Genomic DNA, 12,530 nt, shown 5'->3' with positions numbered 1-12,530 from the left:
CAGGGTGTGTGTTCTGCCTTAACAAGGTGAAAGTTAATTAAGACGTAAAAAAAAAAAATCCCAGACGCGTCTTCAGGCAGACTCTCCCATGGTGACGCACAGCTTGGTGTGGTATAGATGTAACTGAGGCAGTTTCAACACAGCCCATGATGCTGTCGGGCGCATTGTGTTACTGCTGTTTTCCCCAGGGGTCAGAGCAGGGGAACCAGGGCTCTCGAACCCTGGCTCAGTTTCTAAGAGCAGTGGGGCAGCAGAGAGAGTGGTTTCTCAGGGATCGGTATTTGGATCACCACTCTGTCTCCTCCAAACACAGCTTGAAGGCGACAAGTGAAAATTAGTAAATATGAACAGTTACAAATGAGAAATGCTTGTTTGGTAGCATACTGCATCCACAGCCCAGAGAAGAGAACAAAGGAATTTGAAATACTATATGGGCAAGATAATAATAATAATAAACTTTATTTTATATAGCGCCTTTAAATGTGGCTTCTCAAAGCGCTTTACAGGATGACAACAACAATAAATAAGAAGAATCCACATTGGTGGTGGTGGAGGGGAGTCCCCATTACCTGTAAAGAGCTTTGAGTGGAGTGTCCAGAAAAGCGCTATATAAGTGTAAGCAATTATTATTATTATTATTATTATTATTATTATTATTATTATTATTATTATTATTATTATTACACAAGATAAAACATAATTACAATATAAAGAGGAGACCATGGATGGTGGTACTAAGAAAAGCAGAGGAATGGAACCAGTTAAGTAAAGGCTCTTCTGAAGAAGAGGGTTTTGAGTCTGGATTTGAAGGAGTTTAGAGAAGGTGACTCTCTGATATCCTTGGGAGAGAGTTCCAGAGCTTGGGGGCATAACAGGAGAAGGCCCTGCCACCCACAGAGTGTAGATGGGCTTGGGGGACAGACAGGAGACCAGAGTTAGAAGAGCAAAGGTTGTGAGGTGGGGAGTAGGGCGATAATAGTTCAGACAGGTACTGAGGTGCCGAGCCACGCAGAGCCTTATAGGTGAGCATGAGGATTTTAAAGATATACAGATAGAATTGATTAATCTGATTAACCACAAAATACCTGCACTTTAAGGGGAAAAAATAATTTAAAAAAAATGTTAATCAACATTTTAAGGAGAGTGTGGAAAAAGCAGTATGACATTAAACATTTCTTTAGAATCTTCAGACAAGCCAAGGGTTAATAAGCGATCTTTTCACATTTATGTGATGTTCACAATTAAGTGATGTTTTCACATCTCAAAAAGATGCACAGCACTGGATTGGAGTTTTTGTGTCAATGGTTAGTTAGCACTCGTGGCAACTTTCACACTGCAACTCTTTTGATGTTGCGGGTTGTGTAACCTGATAAGCTACTTTTGTGTATAAAGTCTTCATGTCTACTTTAAGCTCTGTTTGCGGCCCTTCAAATAACAACTTAAGATAGGCAGAGATAATGAAGCACAATTATATCACACAGGATAAGTCTTTACCCAGGCAGACATTTTCAGATAGCTTTATAAAAAGAAATAATTTGAAGCTTGACGTTAAAGGGCAGTCACCTGCCGGACAAAACCCCCTTCAAAAATAAGCCTGGTTTATCTCAAAATTAAAAATAAAGCTACAAAACTAAGAGCGTCAACATACTATGAGAAGGACAGTTTGAAATTTATGGCAGCGTGGAGAATTTAACTCGGCTAACAACAGTCAGTTTAAAAGATTAAATCTAATGTTAAACATATGTCTGGGGTCGAAGAATTCACCGAATCAAGGCTTGCTCATGAGACACGTGGAAAAACACCAGGGTTAGATCTGATACCTTCTGTGCTGGTCTGTATGGGCTCAAAACTTCTAACTGTTCAGGATTTAACCTTCGCCTAATGTGAAACATAACCTATTTCGGGTTTGCTTTTGTAAACTCAAGACAGCAAAGAAAAGAAAAAAAAACAGCAGCCACAAAGTAACTGTGAGAAGTGCACACCCTAATCACAGAAAAAACCCTCATTTTAATGACGAGATTTGCTAAAAGACCCCTGGCATCTTAAAATAATTTTTCCACTGTTCTTCCACCACCTTGCTATAAATCTCAGCTTTTTTACATGAGAACGTGTGTTAGGACTGAAATGACAGAGAGGTCCTTTCTGCGGATGTGAGGTTGTAGGCCACAAAATTCAAAGGAGTGACTTGATTCTGTTGGGCTCCTATTTTACACTTTGATCTCTGCACAACACTCTGAGATCCACAACTCCACCACCGTATGACTAACATTGATTTAGGAACAGTGACCCCCGTGAGCAGTGATTTTTCAGACACTTAAAAAAAACCCCACTGCACGACGATCACAGAGGAACATTAAAGTTCAGTCGATACTAATGGATCACATCAAAGGAAAACTTTGGATACACTCAAGACCATAAAGTCCAGAATTAGAAATGGCCATGATCTGCCATGGTTGCTCGGACCCTGGGCAAGTGATGCAGACCCTTTAACGCTATGGAAAGGAACTGAATCCCTTTTTAGGCAGCTGGGAAAAGTGTAAACTAGGACCCCATAAGCATATAAAGGGGAGCTGCAACGCTATTTTCATATTTCAGGGTTAGAAAGAATCAGCATTGATGAGTGCACTTCAAACCGCAATAAAAGTCAAATGTACACAGTAATTTGTAAAAACTCCAATTGACTCCAATTTTGGTGGATGCACAGCGCCATTTCCTGCGATTCAGAATGAGGCAACAAAATATCCGATGACATGCTGCGGCCAAATGACAGTGTAAACAAGCAGGCTTGTGAACACACCAGTTTCAATCCAACAGAAATAGTGCTCTCGACTTCGAGACGGTTTTGCCGACAAATACTACTTACTTGTCAATTCTGCATGAAGATCACACTGGAAACTTTCCGCAGGGAAATGTCTGCCCCACAGACTGTATTTATTTGCCTGACCATCCCTTATATTAGTCATTAAGTAGACCAGTTTGCATTAAGGGTCGCATCTCTTCGCAATTCTGCTTCAATTTAAATTAATGGAAACTCAAACGCGAATTTGTGACAACATCGGCGTAGGGAGGATCGGCTTGCCCAAGGATATCAGAGAGTCACCTTCTCTAAATTCCTTCAAATCCAGACTCAAAACCTTCTTCTTTTGAAGAGCCTTTATTGAACTGTTCCATTCTTCACCCCTCTGCTCTTCTTAGTACCACCATCCACGGTCTCCTCTGTGTATCGTAATTGTGTTTTATCTTGTGTTTTCCTTTTTATTGTTGTTCTCGTTCTGTAAAGCACTTTGACAAGCCACCTTTAAAGGCGCTATATAAAATAAAGTTTATTATTATTATTATTATTATTATTATTTGGTACTTTCACAAAGGTAATTCAGAATTTGGAAATTCTTTCTACAATGTGAATAGATCGCAAAAACAGAGGAGCCGTGCAACCCATCTAGCAGTTAACTGATAGATAACAGGTAATAATAGGTATTAGCCAGTAACTAATAGATTTGAAGATCTCATCCAGCCATTTACTGAAAAGCCGGGGTATTGGCTTCAACAACGTTATAGCGAATCTTGTTCCACACACCCACAACCCTTTGTGTACAGATGTTTGTCCTCAGTTTAAAATACACTTCCACACAGTTTGATATCTAAACAGGTCTCCATTCCAAGAGGAAGTCTGGGCAAAGTCCGACAGTGATTTTAGATTTTAAAGCATTTTTACTACGAGGGAAGAGAATGCAATGGCTGCTCTCCGACATGCACACATTTCTCATAAATTTACAGCTCCCCCACCACTGACATGCAGCCCTGCATCTCTGCACATAGGGGTGCAGAGCTGAGATAACATTCCTTCAGCAGCCCTGGAACAGAAACGCAGGCTATCTGATCAAGGCGTACAGACTGCCAGCTGTCTGGCAGAGAGGCACACTGCCCCAGCTCTTGCTGCAATCCTCCCAGCTATGGCTCCCCTGCACAGCTCACCTGGCGCAGCCTAGGGCTTCCTAATGGGAAGCACATGGAAGCAAGCTGGGGTACTGGAATCACCGCGAACAGAAAAGAAAAAAAAAAGCTTGAGAATATATTTGTATAAGACAGGCCTGCGTATCTGTGTTTTATCTAGATTTATTTGTCCAGGACAGTATGTATAAATTTTGCCAGGGATGTGGTGTGTTATATGCATGTCTGTTTACCCAGGGAGATAGGGGGTGGGGTGGGGGGGAGTGTTTTTTCTTGGAATGCTAATGTTAGTTCTTTGAAAATAATTCTTTTCAGCCTCTCTCTCCCTCGCTCACTCTCCCTCTCTACAAACTCTCACTATTTTGTGTGAAAAATTGTTTACCTGTGAAGATTTGGCAAGCTTCTGGCTGTATTCCTTCTCAATCTGCTTCAACCTGCTGTTGGTCTGGGAGGAACAAAACAAAGGCGAGAGAGAGAGAAGAGAGAAACATGAAACCCGATCGGCTCAGAGGAAGCACACGCACAGACACTTAGCTGTTGACCCCTGTGCTTGGCACCTCATCTGCATGCCTGTCGCTGAGTCTCTGGGCTCCGTGCCAGGTCCGACGCCCCTTTGTGGCAGCCAGAACAGCACAGGGGTCTGCCTTTGATCTGCAGCCAACGATTCATCACTTAAAAGGAAGAAAAATTCAACCTCTGCTGCCAATTATTAGAAAAACATAAAGGCCTCTGTGAAAAGAGAGAGAAAGAGGAAAAAAACGAGGCACAAGTTCATCAGGATGACCTCACCTCAGTCAGAACAGGAGCCCTGCTGCTTGTTAAAGACTGCAAGGACACTACCTGGTAATTATTTATGAGTAGGTATATGTACATAATGTCTAAATACACAAGCTTGTTTTTATACATGGTTTGTATGTGCATTAATAATGTACCCAATGCATTACCAAAATATTAGAGAGTACTAATGCTCCACAACAGTGAACCATCTTATCCAAATCAGCAGGTCACCAGGAATGATTCAGCTTGCTAAAGTCCCATGACTGGAAAGGACTGTGAAGCGGACCACAGTGCTGTGCTACAGGGACGAAGAAATGACTGTACAAGTTGCACCGCTATTGGCGCACATGCTGTGGGAACACTGTTTAAGGCCACATCAGACCCGGCTGTCGTGTCAATTCAGACGGCCTCAAGGTGGTTTGCGGTTGTGTGTGGCAGGTATAGCACCATTAAGAGGAAAGGCAGATCTGAGAGTTAGCACCAAAGGCACAGACCAACATGTCACGTGAGAAAGGCACTGAGAGGTCAAACTCCCGCACGCTCACCTGTAAACACCTGCTGTGGCCTGCAGCAGCTGTACGTCTGTACAACTGGAGGCAGGCAGCCCACTGTTAGGGGGTTCTCTAATATTCTGGTAGTCCAGTGCTATATCTGCATAGACGTGTACATACATGGTTAAAAACAAAGTACGTTATTGGTACAAATTGCCAACACATAATGAGACACACATTTACGACATAACCCTTTATGTATCACTTCCAGCTGCCTGCGAGATATTCTTACAGAATTATGTATGTGACTTGTGCTGCCAAGCATTTTTACATCTTGAATTCCACAAATTCCATCTTTTGCTTCAAATCAGAACACAGATTTCCACAAACTGAAAACCTTAGATTCCTGTAAAAACGTACTTATTTATTCAGCAATGGGATTTTAGGATGGGAGAGAGGTTTTTGGTTTAAATGGTTGCTTACATAAGGGAACTAACTGATTAAGATTCATAGATGCAGGTCTTAATTTACAGTGTTTTTTTTTTGTTTAAGTTACACCAAAGGAAACGTAAGTGCAAATACCATAAAAAGGATATCTGATTTACGAGATTGGACATTTTCAGCATTTTCAGTAAAAGACCACAGACATACCTCTTAGGCTTTTTACAGTACACTATAAAAAAATAATGGTCTTACTGCCACAGGGGACGTAAATGTGCCAGTATTGTATCACTGATTGAAAATACAATCAAACACTTCTTCCCAATGTATTTTTATTGATAGACCAAAAGCAGAGCCATTCTAAAAAACACCCCCTGTGGGAACCTGGAGAGAAATGGAGCTTGGAGAGGTTGTACGAAGAGCATTGGGGATGTTTTTCTGAGAAATACCCCAAGATTGATACATGACTAATATGCACGTAACAAACTGTGAAAAAATTGCTTTTCACATCTGATGTTGATTAAAAACAGTTACACTTCGTTTGAACATGGGCTGCAACAATGCAAAATGTCTGAAGTGGTGAAAATGATTGTGCCATGCAGAAACCTAAATAACCCACACTCATAAGAGACTTTGCAGCAATGACTCGCGCACATTAAACTTTCATACAAGGAAAGGTTAATATTCAATGTCTTTTTATTCCAATATTAAGCAAAAACAGCAGTACAACTTTGCCAGGTGGATAAATCATCTTTTAATAAAAATACCTGAATAAGGCCACACTTGCTGTGCTGTTCCTTTTACTGTTTCATAAATGTAGCGAAACCTGGTTTTGTATAGATACCTGTATCTGGCAAGCAAACCTATTCCCTGTCTGGACTGACTCACCAAGGTACTGAAGCTTTCAGGACTCTCTCAAGAGAGGTACATTTCTAAAACAACAACAACAGCAAAAAAAACCCACAAACTACTGGTTCTCCAATTTGAAAAACTGAGTATTCAGCTATAAAGAGGAAAGCTCTCCATAGAGACTCTGACCCTTCTCAGCTGAATATTAAGTAAATATTCTTCCCTGCTCCCTTAAACATCAGTAGACAGAACAGAAAAAATTAACTCCTTCCACCCATCTAAAGGAAGATAAAGACCTGATTATAAAAAGTAATCTAGAAGCAGAAGGAGGTGAACAGCAGTAGAATGAGGTGCTCTCTATAACACTTCCAGACCGTCAGTCACTCAGTTGAGCGCCAATGGCTATCTCTCTGACTCTGCCAATGTTTCATTAACATTGAGGTCAGACACACCCAAAGGACCCACGGGATCACACACCGAACACCCCGAATCAACAACTCTGAAGGACTCACGACAGGGTGATCACACACCGAGCACCCTGAATCAACAACTCTGAAGGACTCATGACAGGGTGATCACACACCGAGCACCCCGAATCAACAGCTCTGAAGGACTCACGACAGGGTGATAACACACCGAGCACCCCGAATCAACAGCTCTGAAGGACTCACGACAGGGTGATCACACACCGAGCACCCCGAATCAACAGCTCTGAAGGACTCATCTGAGGGTGATCACACACTGAGTACCCTAAAACAACAACCTCGAGGGACTCGTGACAGGCTGATCATACACCGAGCACCCCGAATCAATTCTGAAGACCAACAAGATGCAGTGTTCTCTGTCTGAAAGTCTCTCAGCTGATGCAAAGGAAAGCAAACAAAATCAAAGCCTTTCAAACCATCACTGCAGTCATTATTGATGTCACCATAGAAACCATTTCAAATAGTATTTTTTTTTAATTTGGGTTGTTCTAATTTTTTCCCCCCCGCTTTTAACAATATGACCCTAGAATAAAAAGATTCCCCAGTGAAAAGAGAAGATACAGTATCTCCTTTCTCTCTGACGGGGTCTGTTTCTTATCACGAAATGGCAGGTTCATCAAAGGATAAAATTATAAGTAAAACCCCATCTTCAAAATACGGAATGATGGATAGATAAGACTTTATTGATCCCGAAGGGAAATTGATGTGTTACAGCAGTCCAGCCCAAGACAAGCAAAAAATAAAAACAGACATCAGAATAGACAAAAAATTAGAATATGTACAGTAATACAAAATAAATATAAAATAAAATAAATAAAAATAAATACATAGGTGCGTGCAAAATATGATCATAGCCACTGTAAAAACAATAAAAAAATATATTTTTAAAATAGTTTTTTTTATCTTTTTTTAAAATTAAGGTGAGTACAGGTAAAATGTTTGCATTCATCCTTAAGTTGTCACTGTGGTATATCAAGGTAAAATTAGAGACAAAAATGCAAAAGTGAAATTATGGTAAATCATAAAATGCAGCAGCCAGTAAGAGCAAAGACAATGTATAGTAAAATTACAGGGAGCAATGGCAGAACTGGAACCAACTAGGTTGAGCTACTGGGTTAAAAAGGTGTTCATAAGGATATGTAATACAGTATAAAGATAATATATATAAAATATGTGTTCTTTGTTTCTTTCTTCTTTTTTTCACTGAAGAGAATGTGGAGACTAAGATAACTGCAAGACAAACACTTCAGTCTGTGCTCCACAGCCAATAGTATCTGTGTTTGCTTTACTGGTGAGTACCTGTGCCCTGCCGCTGGCATTTTAATGCTTAAGGCAGTCTGAGGCGATATCAGATACTACAATCGCTTAATAATCCTGCTGGAATGGAACACGGACGCTTTGAAGTCTGTGAAAAGAACACTGGTACAGTATTTGGAAACAAGAACATGTACTGCCTACAAAAACTTAATTAACAATCTATAGCTGGCATTGTTCCAGCTGCTAGCCAGTCACAGCGCAGTGAAGGAAAAAAGACTTTGAGGATGCAAAGCCAGCTGCAGACTGCTGAGAGATACAGACACACAAGTACATCAGTGCTTTGCAAACAAATATCATTGGGAGAAACAGGAACAGCAGACAGAATTCAGCCATTGTAGACCAGGCCTAGGCTATGATGTTTTCTTCCTCTTGCTTCATGCAAGAGATAATATCACTCTGAAAATGCTCTTTTCATTTTAGGAGGTGGTGGTGTTTGCACCTTGAAATAGAGGTTTTTATCTCACAGAAACCAGGTCTGTTTGCAGCACTGTTGGGGGAAAAAAATGCCTTGTTCCCTTGGTGAAGAGCTCAGTTTTTAGGAAACAAATACAGCTATGAGCATTCTGGCACCTACAGCTCTCCTTAATCGAAAGATGCTTGTCTGGACCTTTACAGTTTACTCCAAACTTTTACAGCGTCTTCTTAGAGAGTTGAAAAATGGAAAAAAATGCAAAGCATTTCACAATTTTGAATAGTCTGTGACTTTCTGTGCCCAGGTGAGTTATAGAAAAACTTGTAATAAGTCAGTGATGTCGGTAAGAAAGCAGTCTCAGTACTGTATTTCTGGTATCACACCAGCACAGAACTGGTGGCAATGAAACAACTAGGCAAACTCTTTGTTTTAAGGGACAAATAAAAAGTCAAACCAGATCCCTTCCCCGGTCATTCCACCACACTTACAACAAACACAATGGTATCGAGCAGTTTAGCATCATATTATTTAACATGGCCGTCAGGATTTTCTACACCTTCATTTTTAATTATTTTAAGGGCTCCAGTTTATTTCTCCCCTTGACCCCCCACTGCTGAAATGGCCTGCCTTGTATTGTAGCATTACAGTTTACAGCTCTGTGGTTTTAATGACAACACCAATTCCTCCGCCACAGTGCCTACCCTCTGTGCATTCCTGCTACTGCCTTTTCAGTCTAACCACAGTCCTGGATCGTGTGCTTCTGTTTTTATTATTATTATTATTATTTTTTTTTAATTGTGAGCATCTTGGTCCTGAACCCTGAGCACTTTAATTAGGAGTGTATCATTCCAGCAGCTGGGGGCCGTTGGTGGGAGACCCGATTAGCTCAGACCTTGTATGCATTTCAGAGTGGATTTGCTGGCTACGCGGCTTATTTTGTGCCAGAATGAACGGCAGTGTTTGTTCCTCTCCCCTTCTGACGTCTTAAGAAGACGGCTCCCTGCAGGTCACCCCTTTTGATGACCTTCAGAAGGAACGGAGGACAGGACTGGACAGGGGAAGGGATTACCGAATCAATTACGTTGGTGACTGAAGCCAAAATGAAAACTCTTGAAGTTCGGTTTGTAAAAGACCTGCTTGTATTTACTGAGCTGCAAAAGGCAGCAATCAGCTCTTTGGCTCCATGCTTATTAGACTCCCTCCATGAGTGGTGGTGCTTTCGCCTCTGAAGTCCTCCCTCCTCTTTTCCCCCCTTACAGCTACAGCGCAGTGGCCTGCTTTTGACCCAGGGAGGTTCAAGTTATTCATCTCTGCTTTGCCCTGAAAAAAATCAATCAGGCACCTTCACATCAATTTCGGATTGAGCCTCTAAGAGCAGAGCCTAGCTGCAGGCTCAGAGGAAGGATGAACCTCGGCTACTTCACAGGTTCCCAACATCCCTGGTTCTCAAGAATGCATTACCTTCTCATTTTTGCTTCCGCTAAGCTCTTAGGCTCTTAATTGAAAATGTGAAGGAACCAATATTTGTCAAATAAGAAAGAAAAATAATGAGAAAGGCCTGAAACTTGTGTTGAGTTACTGTGTCTGTAAAAGAAATCACAGCTTTCAAAACAACAACAAAAGTTGTGAGCTTGTAGGTCCTGAAAGGCCTTAATAAAGGTCCAATTCGGAAACGTGATCATTTGCGAGTTTCAATTAGTGCTTGAGTGGGAATGAAAACCGGCAGACACTGGGGCCAAGGGGCCGGGAAGGGCTGACCTGTTTGACCTGTTGTGTCCCATTAAGACATGCAGGCCCGCAGGACGGGACAGATGGAGGCAGGACTCTGGGAACGAGGGAACTGGCCACTGCAACAAAGCAGGAGAAGCTGTAACACACCTTGCACACCAACCCAAAGCAGGAGACACACGACTGCATCAGTCCCTGATGAAGCCAATGCTGACAGGAGCAGTACGTTCGAATGGAACGGCCCGAGAAGCACGGTACAACCACATGCAGAGAGTGAGTGAAAAGGGGTTTAACACGGCAATGAACATTCTCCCGCAAAAATGATACTATCCCCTTTCTTTGCTATTAATCTTTTCTCCTCCATTAACAATCTCCTATTCCAGCAAACTGGGACTGGGACTTCACGGCCGACCCGTGTTCATCGAGGACGGAGTTTGAGGGTTCAGGAACACGGCGTCCAGCCACAGACTGAGACTGGATGACATCCTTAGATCACTAAGCTACAGTACTAATAAACACACTGGGCTGCGCTGAGAGGCTCCTCTTGGTTACATTCTTTCTGAAAGTCCTAATGCTCTTAAGTTTTGGTGATGCCCTTTTTCGTTATACTGCGTTCCCTTAACCTGAATGGTTTTGATTTCTCATGCTGTAAGGGGCTGAAACTTTTTAGCTGTTAAGGGCTAGGCTCCTGACCTTTCTTGAGAAGGTAGTCACACTGTGTGTCACAGTATATCACTTTAAAATAAAAAAAACAATCAAAAAAACTTTAATTTCTAACCAAAGACTCACAAACCGTTCTAAAACACCCAACAGGCCGAGATAGTTTAAAATCTGATTTTCTACAAGTTAAACACCCCTCCACCACTGTGAGGTGATTGTGAAATTTCTTTGATCTTTCTTCCAAATTTATTGCTCTACATAATCCATGACAAAAAATAATGTGATTTACTGTATCTCTAAATGGCAGAAAACCGGCTGACAGAAATTAATAAGTTAGCACAAGAAAAAAAACCTTCTGGCAGCAAAACATACAAATCATTATTGAGGCACTTCAGTATCAAGTTACAATGAAATAAATGCTGACTGAACACAGACTGCAGACCCAACTCTGAGCCCTGCGTGATGATGGCTTGCTCTACTGCACCAAGAGCCCAGTCTGCCAGTATTCTCAGAATGTGCACAGCTTGCAATAACCATCAGGTTTTTGCCGAATACTTCTTTTCTCTGCTTTTCCTTTTAAAATGAGTCCAGCTGAACTGAAGCCATTCCCATCATGCATGAAAGTCTTCTGCTTTTAAATCTTCTCAGAGCTTGAGGACAGAAGAAGGACACAGAAGCACACATGATCTGGTACAGTAGTGAGGGATCTGGACCTATTTCTGGAGAGTCCTGGGTTCAAGAGACTGCTGTTTTACCCCAGTTACTCCGGCCAGCTCTAGGAATGTAAGAATGTGCAGTGGCATTACTGGGAGTTAATCTGTGAAGGACTGGAGAGCCCAAACTGGGAGGATTCTCTAGCCTCAGCTCAGTTAGAGCAACAGAAATTAAGAAAACCTTAGAATTCAGCCTGATCTTTCACCGTGACCTGCTCTTCGAAAAGCATGCACCTCAAGGCTCACTTTCAACATAACATTTCTGACAGAACTCGTCTTGCAAAACATAGTATTTTATAAAAAAGTTCCTATAAAATGATTCACACTAAAGTTCTCAGTTTGTGGAGAGCAGGTTACCTATTTTAATTAATCTGAACTTTTTTTTCCCCATACATTTATGAATGAAATTAGAAAAAGCACACATACTGGTGTTAACTGATTATGTGGTCATAGTAATGGGGGACTTCCATGTAGAAGACTACAGCTGGATTTCATCAGTGAGGAAAGATGAGGCTGGGGAAGTCAAGCATGGGGAATGACTCAGATATAAACCTGATCACAGCACAAAAGCAAAAAGGTGGGCAAGGTGTCCTTTTTTTCTGGGTGGAGCTCAGCACAATAAGCTCTGTGACCCTGCCATGGAGCACAGGAAGGGAAAGAGGCTTCACGCCACCCCAGAGCCGATTTGTCCTCCTGTGGGTAAACC

General features: G+C 41.6%; 1 protein-coding gene across 2 annotated transcripts in view; it reads right to left on the bottom strand.

Annotated features, from left to right (window-relative positions):
• The window catches only part of cep112 (centrosomal protein 112), a 144,387-nt gene that overhangs the window by 26,213 nt on the left and 105,644 nt on the right, over nucleotides 1-12,530 (bottom strand). For both annotated transcript variants that reach the window (XM_015356208.2, XM_015356211.2), the window contains exon 22: nucleotides 4,334-4,396. In XM_015356208.2, coding sequence (XP_015211694.2) covers nucleotides 4,334-4,396 — 63 coding nt within the window. The remainder of the gene's footprint in view (nucleotides 1-4,333; nucleotides 4,397-12,530) is intronic.

Source organism: Lepisosteus oculatus, chromosome 9 (genome assembly GCF_040954835.1).
Source record: "Lepisosteus oculatus isolate fLepOcu1 chromosome 9, fLepOcu1.hap2, whole genome shotgun sequence".
Lineage (NCBI taxonomy): Eukaryota > Metazoa > Chordata > Actinopteri > Semionotiformes > Lepisosteidae > Lepisosteus > Lepisosteus oculatus.
This window is presented reverse-complemented; position numbering and strand designations above follow the sequence as displayed.